This window comes from Phyllobates terribilis, unplaced genomic scaffold (assembly GCF_046119375.1).
Source record: "Phyllobates terribilis strain yellow unplaced genomic scaffold, ASM4611937v1 Scaffold_4__5_contigs__length_816908805, whole genome shotgun sequence".
Classification (NCBI taxonomy): Eukaryota; Metazoa; Chordata; class Amphibia; order Anura; family Dendrobatidae; genus Phyllobates; species Phyllobates terribilis.
In genome coordinates, this window is record NW_027362764.1 from 473,886,274 (window position 1) to 473,906,579 (window position 20,306).

At 44.8% G+C, this 20,306-nt stretch overlaps 1 protein-coding gene across 1 annotated transcript in view; it reads left to right on the plus strand.

The window, feature by feature from the left end:
- NQO2 (N-ribosyldihydronicotinamide:quinone dehydrogenase 2) overlaps positions 1 to 19,014 on the plus strand; it is a 117,586-nt gene extending 98,572 nt beyond the window's left edge. The window contains exon 6 of the mRNA XM_073678696.1: positions 10,344 to 19,014. Within this exon, the coding sequence (XP_073534797.1) occupies positions 10,344 to 10,517 (174 nt within the window). The 3' untranslated portion in view covers positions 10,518 to 19,014. The remainder of the gene's footprint in view (positions 1 to 10,343) is intronic.
- The last annotated feature ends 1,292 nt before the right edge of the window (positions 19,015 to 20,306 follow it).

Genomic DNA, 20,306 nt, shown 5'->3' on the forward strand with positions numbered 1-20,306 from the left:
TTCCAAGGAGAAGGACAGGAGATTCTCTGAGGGACTTTGCTTGTATTGCGGTAAGGCTAATCATTTTTTAAAGCAATGCGAGGTTCGCTTAAGGAAAGAAAAAAAAATGGTCAGTAGAAATAACACTCCCGTTTGCATTGCGTTTTTATGTTCTGCTGGGGTGTTTTTTCCTGGTAATACCACCTGTCAGGGTCGTTTTATTGAGTTTCAGGTTATGGTGGATTGTGGTTCTGCACTTAATTTGATTGATCAACAATTTCTTGAAAAATATAAGTTTGATTCTGAACCTTTGTCGTTTCCTTTTCCTGTGGTTGCGATTGATAATACTCCCCTGGAGCATGGGAGCATTCTTCGAAAGGTCACTGGGTTTCTGCTTACTATGAATATGGAACATCAGGAGCAGATTGACTTATTTGTACTTGCTAAGTTGCCTTCCCCAGTCGTCCTGGAGCTGCCCTGGTTAAAAGTGCATAATCCTTTGCTGGACTGGTTGTCTGGTTCCATAAGATCCTGGGGTCAGGGATGTTATGGTAAGTGTTGTAATGTTCACATTGCGGCTGTTGTGAAGGGGAAGTTACCTGAACCCATTCAGGATTTTTGGAGGGTTTTTTCGGAGGTGGAGTCGAAAGCTTTAGCACCTCATAGAAATTACGATTGCGCTATTGAGTTCGTCCCTGATGCTAAACTCACGAAGAGTCGGTTGTTTAATCTGACAATTCCCGAGAAGGAGGCTTTGAAGGAGTACCTTCAGACTAGTTTAGCTGCAGGTCACATAAGACCTTCTAAGTCTCCTGTGGCGGTTGGGTTCTTTTTTGTCAAAAAGAAGGATGGGGGTCTTAGGACATGTCTGGATTTTCGGGAGATTAATAAGATCACTGTGCGCAATCCTTACCCGTTACCACTTATTCTGGATTTGTTTAACCAATTGACCGGAGCTAAATGGTTTTCTAAGCTTGACCTTCGTGGGGCATATAATTTGCTGTGGGTGAAGGATGGAGATGAATGGAAGACAGCTTTTAACACCCCAGAAGGACATTTTGAGTGTTTGGTGATGCCTTTTGGGCTTACTAACGCCCCTGCATTTTTTCAAAATTTTTCAAATTTTTTAATTTTCGTTTCTGCAACTAACTTTTCTCTTAGGGGGTCTCCTGCTTTTGCTCCCAGTCCTTAGATCTTTTAGGGACCCCTTTCCCCATCCTAGAAGGTCTTCGTTTGAGTTCAGTGTATGAGTTTCGGTGGGGCTATTCATAAGGAATAGGGCACCCACCCCAGCGTAGGGTTAAGCTGAGTCTCAGTGCTTTTCCCTCCTATTCCTTAGTTCTAAGTTGCGGAACATAACAGTTGCTTCCTAAGTGAACAGTTTAATTTCACAGAAGTTTGATTTACTTGGAGTTATATTCTGTTGTTTAAGTGTGCCCTTTATTTTTATGAGAAGTGTACATTCCCTATCAGTATGTCTTTGGAGTGTAAGAGGAAATCAGAGAACCTGGAGGAAACCCATACAAACTCCTTGCAGATGTTGTCCTTGGTGGGATTTGAACCCAAGACCCCAGCGCTGCAAGGCTGCGGTGATAACTTTAGGGCAGCACGATAGCTCAGTGGTTAACTCAAAAACACTGGTGCTATGTGCTGTTCCAAGTGAGGACAATGTAATTGGATAATTAGTCAACTCACTGTAGTAAAAAACATAAGCAAATAGTGTATATATACTGTATGTGTACCATGAGCTATTCAACACACATAAATAAACATGTTTATATAAGTATAAACAGTTAAAAGATCATTCTGCCAATGTATATTAGCTATATACATATGTAATATACAAATGTAGAATATATACGTATATACATATGAGACAGAGTATGCATATAATAGAGTTAAAATGGGCAGCACGGTAGCACAGTGTTATATGTTACTTCCATATAGATACTTCCATACATATAGAAACATGTTGATTTATATGAATTGAATAGCTCATGGTACACATACAGTATACATACTATTTGATTATGCTTTGTTCTGTAGTGAGTAGACTAAGAAATTATCCAATTCCTCACTTGGAACAGCACCTGGCACCAGTGTTTTTGAGTTAACTTTTCTATTCTCAAATTTCAGCTATGAGTTGACTATCCAATTACATTGTTCTCACTGTTACTAAATACTATCACTATATTTAAGCGGTAATTATTATCCTACTTATTGTCCTCATGAGTGCATACAATTCTGAACATTTGTGATTTGCACTTTTAGAACTTCATCTAATGAGTTGACTACTTTTCCAATTCCACTGTCCTCATTTGCGAACTTTTTGATTGACATTTTCTCTATGCATATACCATGCAGGTTCCATACATACATGTTTTTTATTCAGTTTGTCTCATTGGTTTTAACACATGTGTGCTCCTGTCTCCCTTTGCCACCACACACTTACTTGTTGTGACGCTAGTCACTAACTCACGGAGCGACCGTGAGGCAGATAGACATTCCGGGGTCAATACCAAGAGAGCACGTAGATACCAAGGAAAAAGACAGAGGTGTAAGTCAGGTCACAGTCCAGGGTCAGGCAGTAGAGGATCAGAACATACAACAGAAGGCACAGAGAAACAAACCTCACACCAGCGGAATATACGTCTGGCAGAGGTCTGAGAGAAACAGCCCAGCTAAGTAGCCGGCAGTCACTTGGAATAATGAACACCTGGAAATAGCCAGCGCCTCCCAATCACAGATTGGATAACCGAGCTGTCAATCAACATTCTGACCGCTTCAGCATACCCCTGTACCAAATTGGGTGGTCGAGCTGTCAATCACAGTACTGACAGCTCCAGCACGCCCCCGCACCAGATTGGATGGCTGAGCTATCAGTAACTGCATCCCAGACACACTGAGGGGTGGAACCGTGACACTTGTGTGTTTAATAAAGTTTTGATATTTTCATTGGATTTTTTTCTTATTTGACCTTTGAATCGGTATTTTTCTTGTTGGTTTTCCATCATTTCAGCCAGATATGTTTTACCTTGAAATGCTGCGACATGTCAAAGAAAACATACATTTAAAAGCCAGCTGATGATCATGTGGCTCAGATGACTAGTCCAAGACGCTTGTGACGCGCCCCCTGGGCCGTGTGTGTGTGGGGATACCCGGAACCGGGCCTGTTGTGGATGCTGGGGGTTGTAGCCTCCGTGGCGGCGACCCGGTCCGTGCCCAGGGCGGTCAAACCAAATGGCAGTCTATATGCCGAATGTCCGACTACGCCACCCGTGGATTGCGGTCAGAGTGAACCGCCGCTGCAGGGCAGACCGCTGAGGCTGGTGTTGAGGGTGCAGCAGAGGGTAGTATAACTCCCCACGGGAGGAGTATAGCCTCAGGGCAGTGAGTGCGGATGTTGGGGGTGATGGTGCGCGGGAGCAGCAGTAACGACACAGAGTCCTGTAATGCAGTCCAGGGTTTTTACTCACAGTTCTTTATCTACGTTACTCCAGCTGGTCATAACGTCCCACGTCGCACTGTGCTCACCAGGTGAGGGGCTCGGCCTACTCCCAGATAACTTTGGAGCGTTTCACAGGACCCCCTTTGTGTGTCCTTTCTCTGGCCTGTCATACCCCACCAGTGACCTCGCTTCTGTCCGGCTGCCTCGGGCCTTCTCCGGGAAAACGTTGGTGCCGTTTCCCTGACCCTATGTGGTGCCTTCCTAGCGGGTGTAGCGAGGGGCTGCGCCACATAAAATGTCACAGCCTTCGATTTCTAGCTGAGGGTGTTAGAACCTTGCTCTTAGGTTTTTTTTCCTTTGCTGGTCACATGACCTTGTTGGCCTATTTAATCCTGCTCCGCCCTTCTGGCTTTGCTGGACTTCATTGTATAACTACTTTCTAGCTAGCCTGTGCTCTGTATCTAACTCTGTTAGTTTGCTTGGTCTACGGACCTCTATGTTCTATATATTTTGTTTGTTCGTCTGTCTGCTACTATTTCTGTTAGGAGGTGTCCCATATTCCTCCCAGTCCTTAGTACTTGTAGGGATTCTTTCCCCACATCTATAGGTCTCCGTACAGACTAGCTTAGGACTTTAGCAGGTCTGATCACAGGATCAGGTTCCCTGTTACATCGTAGGGATTCAGCTGAGTTCTATCGTAGGGACAGATCTCCTCTCTTTCCTTAGCTCTGGTAGCAGAACATAACAGTAAGTCCAGCCCGCAAATTCTCTAAGGAAAGATTTTTCTGTTCCATCATGGTGTCGGTTCAGGATTTGGCTAAACACCTGCAGGGACTCTCTCTGGAAGTGGCCGAGCTCCGTCAGCACGTGAGTAACTGTCCTGGAGCACATTTCTTGGAGCCTAAGGTATGTTTGCCGGATTTATTTTTTGGTGAACACTGAGAATTTTTTTCATTTAAAAATGCTTGCTTATTATATTTTCGTTTGAGACCCAAGTCCTCTGGGGATGAATCCCAGCGCATAGGGTTCATAATGTCACTTTTGCGCAAAGAGCCTCAGGAGTGGGCCTTTTCTTTGCAACCTAGTGATACATGCTTCAGATCAGTGGATAGTTTTTTTTCTGCTTTGGGACTATTATATGATGATCCTGACCGTGTCGCATCAGCTGAGACTGAGTTGAGACGTTTGAAACAGGGATCAGGTAATGTGGAAAAATATTGTACTCATTTCCGTCGTTGGTCTACTCAAACAGGGTGGAACGATTCTGCTCTGAAAAGTCTATTTCTTGCTGGGCTCAATGAAAGGGTTGAAGACCTGCTAATTGCTTATCCTACACCTGAAGATTTGCAACAGGCTATGCAATTAGCTATACGGGTGGATAGGAGACTGCGTGCAAGGGTTAATGAGAGCAAATCCTCTGCTATGTCAGTTTCTGGTTATGAGAATGTGTGTACTAACAGTGGTGAACCGATGGAGATTGGATCGGTGGCACCTCGCTCTCAAGAAAAAGATCGTAGATTTTCTGAAGGCTTGTGTTTCTATTGCGGAAAATCTGGTCATTTGATTAAAGGCTGTGAGCTTCGTATGAAGAAAAAAAAAAAATGGTCAGTCATGCCCGTATTGCCTGTTTAAATTCCAAGGGTGTATTTTTAGCTGCTTCCACGATTGCTCAGGAAAAATTAATGGAATTTCGGGTGTTTGTTGATTGTGGGTCTACTCTGAATGTTATTGATGGGGGATTCTTGGAAAGACTCAATTTAAAACCCGAACCTTTATCATCCCCCATTGCTGTGGTTTCTGTGGATGGTTCTCCTTTGAAGAATATTACTCTCAAGGTCTGTGAATTTCCTCTCACTATTAATGGTGTTCACCATGAGAAATTGGATTTGGTAGTTTTGAATAACTTGCCTTCTCCAGTAATATTGGGATTGCCCTGGTTAAAATTCACAATCCTGTACTGGATTGGTCTACCAGTGAAATTAAATCCTGGAGCCATAAATGTTATGACAAGTGTTGTAACGGGCGTATTGCAGCTTTGGATAGGGGAGAATTGCCTGTTCCTATTCAGGATTTTTGGAGAGCTTTTTCTGAGAAGGAATCGCAGGTTTTGCCTCCCCATAGAGACTATGATTGTTCTATTGAATTTGTCCCTGGAGCGACTCTTCCTAAAAGTCGTTTATTTAACCTTACTATTCCTGAGAGGAAGGCTTTGGAGGAATACATACAGACAAGTTTGGCCGCCGGTCACATTAGGCCCTCTAAGTCTCCTGTGGCGGTTGGATTTTTTTTTGTAAAAAAAAAGGACGGCGGTTTACGTCCTTGTCTGGATTTTCGTGAGATTAACAAAATTACTGTACGCAATCCTTACCCACTGCCATTGATTCCTGATCTGTTTAACCAGTTAATGGGGGCCAAGTGGTTCTCTAAAATTGACCTTAAGGGGGCATACAATCTGTTGCGCATGAAGGAGGGTGACGAATGGAAGACTGCTTTTAACACTCCTGTGGGTCATTTTGAGAATCTCGTTATGCCTTTTGGTCTTACTAATGCTCCTGCATTTTTTCAGAATCTTATTAATGACATCCTTAGACCTTTGATCGGCAAAAATGTGGTTGTGTATTTGGATGACATTTTGATTTATTCGCCGGATCTGGAGTCTCATTGGCGGAGCGTACGTAAGGTATTACAGCTATTAATGGACAATTCGCTTTTTGCTAAGCTGGAGAAATGTGAGTTCGCTGTACAGAGAATTAGTTTTTTGGGTTACATTATCTCCAGCGAAGGTTTTGAGATGGACCCGGTTAAAGTTCAAGCTGTACAGGAATGGCCTAGGCCTATTGGTTTGAAATCGATACAGAGGTTTTTAGGTTTCGCCAATTATTACAGAAAATTCATAAAAAATTTTTCTAGTATTGTCAAACCTCTGACCGATCTCACCAGGAAAGGTGCTGATGCGGTTCAGTGGTCTTCTGAGGCCATTGAAGCTTTTGTGTATCTCAAGGAGAGGTTCACCTCTGCTCCCATCCTTATGCAGCCTGATGTGACTAAGCCGTTTTTGGTTGAGGTTGATGCTTCCTCTGTGGGGGTTGGTGCAGTATTGTCTCAGGATAACGGGGATGGATTACATCCCTGTGCCTTTTTTTCAAAAAAATTTTCGGAGACTGAACTGAATTACGATATTGGTAATTGGGAATTATTGGCTATTAAACTCGCATTTGAACACTGGCGCCACTTCTTGGAAGGTGCGGAATTTCCCGTTCAGGTTCTTACGGATCATAAAAATCTGATATATCTTGATGCTGCCAAGCGCCTGAATGCCCGTCAGGCTAGGTGGGCACTGTTTTTCTCGCGGTTTAATTTCTCCGTTACTTACATCCCTGGTACTAAGAATGTTAAGGCGGATGCCTTGTCTCGCAGTTTTTCTCCCATAGTCGGTGCTGAGAAAGAGGAGAACATTTTACAAGAAGGTGTTGTGATAGCTGCTTTGGACTCCGTTTTGGAAGATGAGATTCTTAAAGCACAGGAGAAAGCCCCATCTAACACTCCTCATGGGAGGTTGTTTGTGCCTGGGACCTTTAGGAGAGATTTGTTTGTTGAGTGTCACGAATCTCGGTTGGCAGGTCATCCCGGAATCTCTGAGACCAAGAGACTGGTGGGTCGCAGTTTTTGGTGGCCTGGATGGCAGAAGGAAGTCATTAAGTGGGTGCGTCAATGTACTATATGTGCTAGATCTAAGTCCTCACATACTCCTGCTGCGGGGTTGCTTTGTCCTTTGGAGGTTCCCAGTGCTCCTTGGACACATTTGGCTATGGACTTTATAACTGACCTTCCCCCCTCTGAGGGTTTTACTGTCATCTGGGTGGTCGTGGACCGTTTTAGCAAGATGTGTCACTTGGTTCCCTTCATCAAACTGCCCTGCGCTAAAACTCTCGCTAAGGCCTTTGTCAAGGAAATTGTCAGACTTCATGGCGTTCCTACTGACATTGTTTCTGATAGGGGTCCTCAGTTCGTGGCTCGTTTTTGGCGTGCCTTTTGTGACAGGTTGGGAGTTCATTTGTCGTTCTCGTCCCGATATCATCCTGAATCTAATGGCCAGACAGAAAGGAAAAACCAGGATGTTGAGCAGTTCTTGCGTTGTTTTGTGGCAGACAATCAAGAGGGGTGGTCTGAGTTTCTGCCACTTGCTGAATTTGCTCTGAACAATCATACATCTTCTTCTGCTGGTTGTTCGCCTTTTTTTTGTTGTTCTGGGAGACATCCGTCGTTTGGGTCGTTCTCCAAGTTGGGATCTGCCGTGCCTGAGGAGGAGAATTTTTCCGGTGATTTGGAGAGAGTTTGGACGGATGTGCGTGGTAATCTTCAGGAGGCCAACAGAAAATCTAAAGACTACTTTGATAGGAAACGACAGGAGGTTTTGTTCGCTGTTGGTGACATGGTTTGGTTGTCCTCTAGGAATCTGCGGTTGAGGATTCCTTCTAAGAAATTGGGTCCCAAGTTTGTAGGGCCCTTTAAGGTGCTTCAGGTTGTCAACCAATCTGCTGTTAGGTTGGAGGTTCCTACCTCCTGGAGAATTAATCCGGTATTTCATGTCTCTCTGTTGAAAAAAGCTGTTGTATCGGATTGTGACGCCTCTGCCTCTGTTCCTCCGGTGGTGGAGGACGGGGAATATGAAATTTCTCGCATCCTTAACTCTAGACGGTATAGAGGTAGTTTGCAGTATCTTGTGGCCTGGAAAGGTTTCGGACCCGAGGATAACTCTTGGGTGAGGTCGGATGATGTTTCCGCGTCCAGACTTATCAGAGCGTTTCACAGGAGATTTCCTGATAAGCCTGGTCCTAGGGGATCCGGAGGATCCTCTTAGAAGGGGGGGTACTGTTAGAACCTTGCTCTTAGGTTTTTTTTCCTTTGCTGGTCACATGACCTTGTTGGCCTATTTAATCCTGCTCCGCCCTTCTGGCTTTGCTGGACTTCATTGTATAACTACTTTCTAGCTAGCCTGTGCTCTGTATCTAACTCTGTTAGTTTGCTTGGTCTACGGACCTCTATGTTCTATATATTTTGTTTGTTCGTCTGTCTGCTACTATTTCTGTTAGGAGGTGTCCCATATTCCTCCCAGTCCTTAGTACTTGTAGGGATTCTTTCCCCACATCTATAGGTCTCCGTACAGACTAGCTTAGGACTTTAGCAGGTCTGATCGCAGGATCAGGTTCCCTGTTACATCGTAGGGATTCAGCTGAGTTCTATTGTAGGGACAGATCTCCTCTCTTTCCTTAGCTCTGGTAGCAGAACATAACAGAGGGTAGTTCCCCACCTCCACAAGTTTCGGGGACCGGTCTCCCCCTTTGGCCTGACCCCCTACGCAGGTAGATTCGGGCGTGTAGTGGCGACTCGCTGGTCCACAACCCTGGGGTCCCTTCGTTCCTTGTTCCTGGAGCCTCCTCCGCTCCTCTTCCTTCCTTCTCCTTCCTCCAGGCTCCGGCCGCTCTCTCCGGCCTGCAAGCGGAGCAGAGCTCGGCCTGAGCCTCTGCACCCTGTCTTCTCCTCTGACTGAACTGCACTCTCTCTCAGATGGTGCCCACCTTTTATACCTCCTTCTAAGTGCACCCAGGAACTGCCCTCTCCCTCCTATGCACTACAGGGTCCCCCCTTCCTCGGTGTTCCCTCCCCCCACTCCAGCCAGGGACAGGGACTGTCGTGCTCTACTTGGAGCATATCGGTCGCCCTGCCCCCCGGAAATGTGGTGTAATGCATGCAGGTGTCAGGATCCTGATCCACACCCCATCCTTACCTGGAAGTGAGATATCGCACATCTGGTTGAGATGCAATACCTCTGTAGCGGCCGAACCCTCGGGGCGCTACATTTGCACCCAACTGGCTTCTCTCTTCTTCACTCCCCTTGAATTAAAGTTTTCTGCTTATAAACACACAAAGCAAGAGAACTTAAGAAAAACAAGGACAAGAAAGAGCAAATAGGGTGTTGTCCAGACAAAATAGTTTTTTAGTGGTGCAGCAACTGCTCTCCTGGTTGAGTTGTAAGAAAGCACAACTCTTTAGAGGCCCTGATGTGTAACTCCAACTGCTGCTGCTCTCCTGGTTGGAGGATCCAACATCAAAATCAGGCGAAATGGATAAGGGAATATGCCCTGCTGCTGGCAAGTGGTGAACTTATCCAAAAAATACTAGGTATTCAGGAAAAGTGTGGTTTATTCTCAATGCGTTTCATAGCTTGTCCAACTTTCTTCATCAGGAGAATCACTAAATGACTTTGTAAGAACACCAAAAATTGCAACATACAGTCTCGAGTTGCATCAAAATGATCTGACTTTTCAAGGATTTTTGCACCAGAATGCTTGCGTAAAAGCTTGATGAATCGGGCCCTTAGACTAGTCACCCCAGCCGCATTATCCCAGGCCAGCTTGGAAATGTATGCTTTCTCTGAAACGTTGCACATATCAGAATAAAACATGCCTGGCTTAACTGATGGAGCCAGAGTCTGTTTCATGCTGCCCTTGTTTTGAGCAGTGCAAATCAGCTTCACTTTCTGACTATTCTTTCTAATATATCCAGTATATGTTATGAGAGATAATATAACAATTTAATAAAAGTAGCAAATTGCATGACTCGTGTACTATGAAATTGAAAGAGGAACATTATTTTCTGAAGGTAAAGAAAGGAATGCTAATTATTACACATTCCAGTAACCATATTATTTTATTTTGTGAATGAGCTGTAGGTTTTATTGGTATTATATTTTTTCGTATTACATAATTAATTGATCTAATTTATTATAAATAGCATGTTAACTTTATACTCTGGATCCGTATGCTATACCCACTATATCTTTTTTTTATCTGCATTGGTGTAAATTAAGAAATGAAATCAATGTACTAAACATATTTACTGTTGCTTTCCACAGCATGGCATAATGCACTTCTGTGGATTTGAAGTCCTTACTCCTCAAATATCATATTCACCAGAGTATGTGAGTGAAGAAAGAAGAAGAGAAATGCTAAATAATTGGGCTGAAAGACTAGAACTGATATGGGATGAAAATCCTATAGATTGTTATCCGCCTTGGTATTTCCACTAGATGATTAATGTTTTGGTGAACCAACAGAAAAAAAGAGAAAAAGAGCTAACCAATAACAATGTGCACACCTCATGTAATATATTGAATTTTATTATTTATGAAATTCCACATTAAAAACATGTAAAAAACCATATAATAGCCGACTACAAATGCGTCCAAAAATATCCACAATGATAAGATCCTAAGAAAATACGAAATAAGAACAAAGAAATAAAAGTATATATTGAGTTGTGATAACCCCAGTAAATATCAAAATATATAATATATGATGCACAAAAAAGGTCCTAACATAAATAGACCCCTAAAGTGCAAGTGCAATGACGCATGACCACATGTGCAGATGTACGAGGTGGTACCCCAAAAAACGAGAATTACTTATTTACATTTTTTTTATTCAAGATAACATCTTTAAAACATCACTCCCCTTCAAAATATCCGTCCAATAGATGATATGCCCTTGTCCCAACGTTTTTTCCACTGTTCGAAACATTTTTTATATTCTTCTGAACTAATGCTGTTAACTGCCTCCAGCGATATTTTCTTAACCTCTTCTACGTCCTGAAAACGCTTTCCCTATAGGTTTTTCTACATTCTTGGGAATAAGAACAAGTCACAGGAGGGTAGGTCGGGTGAGTAAGGGGGGTGAAAAACTGTTGTCATGCCGTTTTTCAGCAAAAACTGGTTGGTTTTCAACACTGTGTGGGCAGGTGTGTTGAAGCAGCCAGTCCCCTGATTGCCACAATTCAGATCGTTTTTATCTCACTGCCTCACGTAATCGCTTCAGCACTTGCAGATAGTAATGTTGGTTCACTGTGGTGCCCTGAGAAACAAATTCAATGTGAACGATTCCCTTTCCTTTTTTGGTCTGGGCGATGAAGCTGTCTTCCACTGGCTGGACTACTGTTTTGCTTCAGGATCATAGGCGTAACACCAAGATTCATCCCCTGTGATGACAACAGGCACCCCCCTTACTCGCCCGACCTAGCCCCCCAGCGACTTCTTCTTATTCCGATAATACTGTATGTAAGACTATATGGCACCCATAATACTGTATGAAGGACTATTTGATACCCATAGTACTGTATGGGGGACTATGTGGGGCCCATTATACTGTATAAATGACTATATGGTACCCATAATACTGTATTGAGGACTATGTGGTGCACATAATACTGTACAGAGGACTATATGGGCTATTATACTGTATGGAGGACTATGTGGTGCCCATAATACTCTATGGAAGACTATGTGGTGCCCATAATACTATATGGAGGACTATGTGGTGCCCATAATACTGTATGGAGGACTATGTGGTGCCCATAATAATGTATGGAGGACTATGTGGGGCCATTATACTGTATGGAGGACTATGTGGGGCCAATTATACTGCATGGAGGACAATGTGGGTCCCATTATACTGTATAAAGGACTATATGGTACCCATAATACTGTATGAAGGACTATGTGGGGCCATTATACTGTATGGAGTACTATGTGGAGCTCATAATACTGTATGGAGGACTATGTGGTGCCCATAATACTGCATGGAGGAATATGTGGTGCCCATAATACTGTTTGGAGGGCTATGTGGGGATCATTATACTGTTTGGAGGGCTATGTGGGAGCTATTATACTGTATGCAAGCAATTATACAGTGTGAAGATTTTTGTGGGGTCCATAATTCTGTGTAGAGGGCTGTGTGGGGGCCATTATACTGTGTGGAGTGCTAGTGTGGGCCATTATATAGTGTAGATAGTAGTATTGGGGCTATCATACTGAATGGAGGGGTGTTGGGGCCATTATAATATGTGCCAATCACAGTTGGGGTATCAAACTGTGTTGGGGTCACCATACTTTGCCAGGGAAGCGGGTATAGTAGGGTCATTATACCGTGTGTGTGGAGAGTACTGTGTAAGAATTCACTGAGGGGGTATCATACTGTGTTTCAGGGCACACTATAGTTGGCTTCCTACCTTATGGGGGCAATGAAAGGGCAATCTAGTGGCTTCAATATGAGGAAAATTACTTTGTAAAGGCTGCAAAGTTGTGAGATATACTCTTCTGTCAGCCCACCGAATATTAAAGGCTTTTTTTTTGAGGGGGGACAATTAGAACTTCTGCTATGGGGCCCCATGATTTCTATGTACGTCCCTGTCTAGGAGATGAGAAATACACTCATAGAAGCTATCAGCAGAGTCACTATGAACAAGTTGGTGTAACCCACATGCAAAATCACAGCGCCCATCCAGGAATAGGACCAATATTCATTGTATATATCCAATGGTATGAACTACTAAATGTTAAACGTTGATCCTCTCCAGAAAGCGCCAAATTGGCATATTCAACATATGACGGCAAGAACTTCTAATAGCCATAATATATTCATATGATGAACAGTAAGAAGCGACCATATTTAAATTAAATCAATGGTCTAGAATAGTCTAAGTGGAATCCCCTACAAGAGATTCTGAGCCCATTATCAGGGAACAGTTTGTAGTGCAGAATATAAATAATATACAAAGAAGGAGATTAGTCAGATGGAAAAGAGGGAGAGATGGAATTGAAAAGGGCCAGACATAACTGTGTTAACATTGTAGAGCCTATAGTATGCAGGATACGCCAATGAAGATTACCAAATAAACGCTCAGATAAGAGTCAAATTTGAATAACTATCGAATATATTATCAGACAAAGTAGAGCATAGTAATAGCACCAGATGTGTTCATAGTATTATAAATCAGAGATCAATAAAGTCTAAATATCAATGACGATAAGAAATAAGATAATATTTTGGTAAAAATTATACAGTGCTCAAAAAAATAAAGGGAACACTCAAATAACACATCCTAGATCTGAATGAATGAAATATTCTCATTGAATACTTTGTTCTGTACAAAGTTGAATGTGCTGACAACAAAATCACACAAAAATCATCAATGGAAATCAAATTTATTAACCAATGGAGGCCTGGATTTGGAGTCACCCCCAAAATTAAAGTGGAAAAACACACTACAGGCTGATCCAACTTTGATGTAATGTCCTTAAAACAAGTCAAAATGAGGCTCAGTATTGTGTGTGGCCTCCACGTGCCTGTATGACCTCCCTACAATGCCTGGGTATGCTCCTGATGAGGTTACGTATGGTCTCCTGTGAGATCTCCTCCCAGACCTGGACTAAAGCATCCGTCAACTCCTGGACAGTCTGTGGTGCAACGTGACGTTGGTGGATGGAGTGAGACATGATGTCCTAGATATGCTCAATCGGATTCAGGTCTGGGGAACAGGCAGGCCAGTCCATAGCTTCAATGCCTTCATCTTGCAGGAACTGCTGACACACTCCAGCCACATGAGGTCTGGCATTGTCCTGCATTAGCAGGAACCCAGGGCCAACCGCACCAGCATATGGTCTCACAAGGGGTCTGAGGATCTCATCTCGGTACCTAATGGCTGTCAGGCTACCTCTGGCTAGCACATGGAGGGCTGTGCGGCCCTCCAAAGAAATGCCACCCCACACCATTACTGACCCACTGCCATACCGGTCATGCTGAAGGATGTTGCAGGCAGCAGATCACTCTCCATGGTGTTACGCTCGCGCCCAGACTGACTGGTGTGAGCGTGATTAGTGATCCCACTGTACCATGAACTGAGGAGTGCCTGGAGGGGCGTAACTAAGTATCAACCCGATCCGACCAAGATCGCACGGCGGCTTAGTCGACTCCGTGGACCAAGGAGGAACTGAGCAGAGGGACCAGGTGCGACTCCAGGTCAGACCCCGGTCACAGTTGTTGACCCACACCGGGGAATGCAGGAACAGGCAGGTTAGACTGGCATACAGGCAGGTGGGTATTGGCAAGTATGGCTGGTATGCAGACAGGTGGATACTGACAAGCACGGCTGGAGTGCAGACCGGGAGATACTAGCAGGTTGGAGCGCAGGCTGGATAGGGTCCAGTACAGACTGGGAGACAGGTACAGAGCCGCAGATGCGGTAGACAAGCAGAGTAAAGCGAAACCGCCGGAGCGGAGGACAAGGCAGAGCAGAGAGGAACTGCTGGTGCAGTGAGCAAGCAGAGCGGAGCGAAAACCGCAGGTGCGGTGGGCAAGGCAGAGCAGAGCGGAACCGCCGGAGCGGTGGACAAGGCAGAGCAGAGAGAAACCGCAGGTGCGGTGGACAAGGCAGAGCAGAGCGGAACCACCGGAGCAGTGGGCAAGGCAGAGCAGAGAGAAGCCGCCAGAGTGGTGGGTAAGTCAGAGCAGAGAGAAGCCGTCGGAGCGGTGGGTAAGGCTGAGCAGAGAGAAACCGCCAGAGCGGTGGGTAAGGCAGAGCAGAGAGAAACCGCCGGAGCGGTGGGCAAGTCAGAGCAGAGAGAAACCGCTGGAGCGGTGGGCAAGACAGAGCGGAGCGAAGCCGCCAGAGCGGTGGGTAAGGCAGAGCAGAGAGAAACCGCCGGAGCGGTGGGTAAGGCAGAGCAGAGGGAAACCGCCAGAGCGGTGGGCAAGTCAGAGCAGAGAGAAACCGCCGGAGCGGTGGGCAAGACAGAGCGGAGCCAAAAAGCAGGTGCGGTGGACAAGGCAGAGAGGACAGGGCTCTGTTCACATGGAACAGACTGGAAAATACAGGAAGATACGGAGGAAGGGAAAAGGGACAAGCAGAACCAGATACACACAAGGTACTTCCTATGAAGTAGCTAGTGGACACAAAACTCACAAACAGAAGTACAGAGACAACGAGTTGGAGTTAGGTGCAGGTTCAGATACTGCAGGAAAAGGGAAGGTACGGACATAGAGAGAAACAGGTGACAGGCTAGGATACAGTTCAGACAGGAACTGCTACTGCAAAGAGATACAAGAACAAGCCTGGGCATACAGCCCCCAGAGATGGCGGAAACAGACAAGAAGTCACAGATAACAGGTCTGGGTATGCAGCCCCCAGAGATGGCGGAAACACAAGAAGTTACAGAGAACAGGTCTGGGTATGCAGCCCCCAGAGATGGCGGAAACGGACAAGAAGCAGAGCTGGACCTGGCAACTTCAGAGTCAAGGAGCACACTGAATGTTAGTGTTGCTCATTCCCCTCCTACTGGGTGGAGGGGGTTTAAATATCCAGAGACTCACAGCAATAGGCTGGAGACGCATTAGGGGTGCGCCCACAGCAGCTATAAGAATCACGAAGTAACCTGGCCGCCGCCCTAAGCAGTCAGTCAAGAGACATGCACACAGCATGAACTGGAGCAAGATTTGCAGGCTGGACTGACAGGTAAGATTGCGGTCTTGCATAGTGGGAGGTGGTGCACTATGCAAGCACGCCGCCAGGGATGTTACACATGGCGTCTCCAGACTCTGTCACGTCTGTCACATGTGCTCAGTGTGAACCTGCTTTCATCTGTGAAGAGCACAGGGCGCCAGTGGCGACTTTGCCAATCCTGGTGTTCTCTGGCAAATACCAAGCGTCCTGCACGGTATTGGGCTGTGAGCACAACCCCCATCTATGGACGTCGGGCCCTCATACCACCCTCATGGAGTCGGTTTCTAACCATTTGTGCAGAGACATGCACATTTGTGGCCTGCTGGAGGTCATTTTGCAGGGCTCTGGCAGTGCTCCTCCTGTTCCTCCTTGAACAAAGGCAGAGGTGGAGGTCCTACTGCTGGGTTGTTGCCCTTCTACGGCCCCCTCCACGTCTCCTGGTGTACTGGCCTGTCTCCTGTTAGTGCCTCCAGCCTCTGGACACTACACTGACAGACACAGCAAACCTTCTTGCCACAGCTCGCATTGATGTGCCATCCTGGATGAGCTGCACTACCTGAGCAGCTTCTGTGGGTTGTAGAGTCTGTCTCATGCTATCACGAGTGTGAAAGCACAACAAACATTCAAAAGTGACCAAAACATCAGTCAGAAAGCATTGGTACTGAGATGTGGTCTGTGGTCCCCACTCCTTTATTGAATGTGTCTTGATAATTGCCAATAATTTCCATCTATTGTCTATTCCATTTGCACAACAGCATGTGAAATTGATTGTCAATCAGTGTTGCTTCCTAAGTGGATAGTTTGATTTAACAGAAGTTTGATTTACTTGGAGTTATATTCTGTTGTTTAAGTGTTCCCTTTATTTTTTTGAGCAGTGTATTATCAAACCAGAAAAAGGTAGAGACTGATATATGTAAATTGTGTCAAGCACCGTGGTAAAGATGAAAAAATAGTCTATCCACTGTACTTTTCAGTAGTGTCAATGATAGCGGACAGATAGCTATGGATGCACTGGTCCAGTGGAAAAAAACAAACAAAAAAAAACCAGTTTATGATCATTATGTTCCGGGTCATGTTTTTGCTCATGCAATAACTTATTTGGAGGCTCTCTATTTACTTTTGTTATTTTGTTTATTTTTCATATATATATATATATATATATATATATATATATATATATATATATATATATACTGCTCAAAAAAATAGCGGGAACACTAAAATACCATATCTTAGATATCACTGAATGAAATATTCCAGTTGCAAATCTTTATTCATTACATTGTGGAATGCGTTGAGAACAATAAAACATAAAAATGATCAATGTAAATCAAAATTAATATCCCATGGAGGTCTGGATTTGGAATGATACTCAAAATCAAAGTGGAAAATCAAATTACAGGCTGATCCAACATCAGTGGAAATGCCTCAAGACAAGGAAATGATGCTCAGTACAGTAGTGTGTGTGGCCTCAACGTGCCTGTATGACCTCCCTACAACAACTGGGAATGCTTCTGATGAGGTGGTGGATGTTCTCCTGAGGGATCTCCCCCCAGACCTGGATTGAAGCATCAGTCAGCTCCTGGACAGTTTGTGGTGCAATGTGGCATTAGTTGATGTGTAAGGTGCCCCAGCTAGGTAGTCGTGGGCGAGCTGTGGCCCCTGCTCTCTGGCACCCTACAGACAATGTGTGTCCTCTCTTTGATGTGCTGCAGTGTATGTGGTGCTTTCCACTTAATTTAGACCAGCCGGTCGCATCTGACTCCAAGCATTTCTCTTCTGGAACCAGGGCATAAATTCAGAAGACACGAGGTTCATAACCATAACTGGGACTTTACTTGGGGAAGAGGAATATGTACAATATTTAGAGGCAGATATAATGGATAAGGCACAATGGGTTGTCATCTTTCCCACAAGTACTTGATACAACTTTAGCCCTGGTTCCCTCTTTAAGTGAAACTTCTCTGTTGCCTTATTCTATAGCCCTAGAGGATCTCCCTCACCAGTGACAGTATATCTGGATCCCAGTTCTCCCCACGTCCTAGCCTTGAGTCCTAGCTTCTTCTGCAGCCTGCAGACAAAATGTGCCCCCGGGTCCTCAATGGCTCTCTTGAGCTTCTTCGGATGGCTAAGGGGACACTTGTGGAGGGAATCTTTACTCTGGTTATCCTACTGTCTGGGGTTCGGGGCCCATGTCTGCCTTTGCAGCCAGTCATACGAAGCCTGTCTGGCCTGTCCTAGGTACTACACAACACTGACTCGTCACTTCCTGCTTCTGGAAACTAAGCCGAGATTTTCCTAATGAGCTCACCCTCTATGGGCTGTCATCACACACAAATAACCCCTTCACTGTCCTAAATGTTTGCAACCGGGACAGTGGCATCTTGTGGCTGGTTACCAATACTACAGCCCACAAGGAAACATATTAGAAACAAAGCCTTGTTCACATTCTGTGCCTAACCATAGCAATGGGTTCCCTTTTACTCTACTGGGCTGGATTATCACAGCTAACCCCTTAACTGGACCTTACTGCAGCCCAGAGATTTCTAACTGTCTGGAACATTCTGTTTAACCCTTTTAGTGCCAGTGGGAAGCTTGATTGGATTCAGGTCTGGGAAATGAGCTGGCCAGTCTAAAGCATCAATGCATTCATCATGCAGGAACTGCTGACACACATCAGCCACGTGAGGCCTAGCATTGTCATGCATCAGAAGGAACCCAGGGCCCACTGCACCTGCATATGATCTCACAATGGGTCTGAGGAGCTCATCTCGGTACCTAACGGCAGTCAGGGTACCTCTGGCTAGCACATGGAGGGCTGTACAATGCTCCAAAGAAATTCCTCTCCACATCATTACTTACCCATTGCGAAACCAATCATGCTGGAAGTGTCATCCTGGATGAGCTGCACTACCTGAGCAACTTCTGTGGGTTGTACTGTAGACACCGCCTCATGCTACTGTACCTCTAGGGGTGAGAGCAATGACAAAATGCAAAAGTGACCAAAACAACAGCCAAAAAGGATGAGAACAGAGAAATTGTCTGTGGTCACCACCTTCAGAACCACTCCTTTATAGGTGTTGTCTTGCTAACTGCCTATCATTTCTGCTGGTTGTCTGATCCATTTGCACAACACAGGAGCAATTGAGTCACAATCAGTGTTGCTTCGTAACTGGACAGGTTGATTTCACAGAAGTGTGATTGACATGGAGTTACATTGTGTTGTTTAAGTGTTCTCTTTATGTTTTTGAGCAGTGTGTATATATATACAGTACAGACCAAAAGTTTGGACACACCTTCTCATTTAAAGATTTTTCTGTATTTTCATGACTATGAAAATTGTACATTCACACTGAAGGCATCAAAACTGTGAATTAACACATGTGGAATTATATACTTAACAAAAAAGTGTGAAACAACTGAAAATATGTCTTATATTCTAGGTTCTTCAAAGTAGCCATCTTTTGCTTTGATGACTGCTTTGCACACTCTTGGCATTCGCTTGATGAGCTTCAAGAGGTAGTCACCAGAAATGGTTTTCACTTCACAGGTGTGCCCTGTCAGGTTTAATAAGTGGGATTTCTTGCCTTATAAATGAGGTTGGGACCATCAGTTGCGTTGTGCAGAAGTCTGGTGGATACACAGTTGATAGTCCTACTGAATAGACTGTTAGAATTTGTATTATGGCAAGAAAAAAGCAGCTAAGTAAAGAAAAACGAGTAGCCATCATTACTTTAAGAAATGAAGGTCAGTCAGTGCGAAAAATTGGGAAAACTTTGAAAGTGTCCCCAAGTGCAGTTGCAAAAACCATCAAACGCTGCAAAGAAACTGGCTCACATGAGGACCGCCCCAGGAAAGGAAGACCAAGAGTCACCTCTGCTTCTGAGGATAAGTTTATCTGAGTCACCAGCCTCAGAAATCGCAGGTTAACAGCAGCTCAGATTAGAGACCAGGTCAATGCCACACAGAGTTCTAGCAGCAGACACATCTCTTCAAAAACTGTTAAGAGGAGACTTTGTGCAGCAGGCCTTCATGGTAAAATAGCTGCTAGGAAACCACTGCTAAGGACAGGCAACAAGCAGAAGAGACTTGTTTGGGCTAAAGAACAAAAGGAATGGACATTAGACCAGTGGAAATCTGTGCTTTGGTCTGATGAGTCCAAATTTGATATCTTTGGTTCCAACCACCGTGTCTTTGTGCGATGCAGAAAAGGTGAACGGATGGACTCTACATGCCTGGTTCCCGCCGTGAAGCATGGAGGAGGAGGTGTGATGGTGTGGGGGTGCTTTGCTGGTGACACTGTTGGGGATTTATTCAAAATTGAAGGCATACAGAACCAGCAGGGCTACCACAGCATCTTGCAGCGGCATGCTATTCGATCTGGTTTGCGTTTAGTTGGACCATCATTTATTTTTCAACATGACAATGACCCCAAACACACCTCCAGGCTGTGTAAGGGCTATTTGACCAAGAAGGAGAGTGATGGGGTGCTACGACTGATGACCTGGCCTCCACAGTCACCAGACGTGAACCCAATCTAGATGGT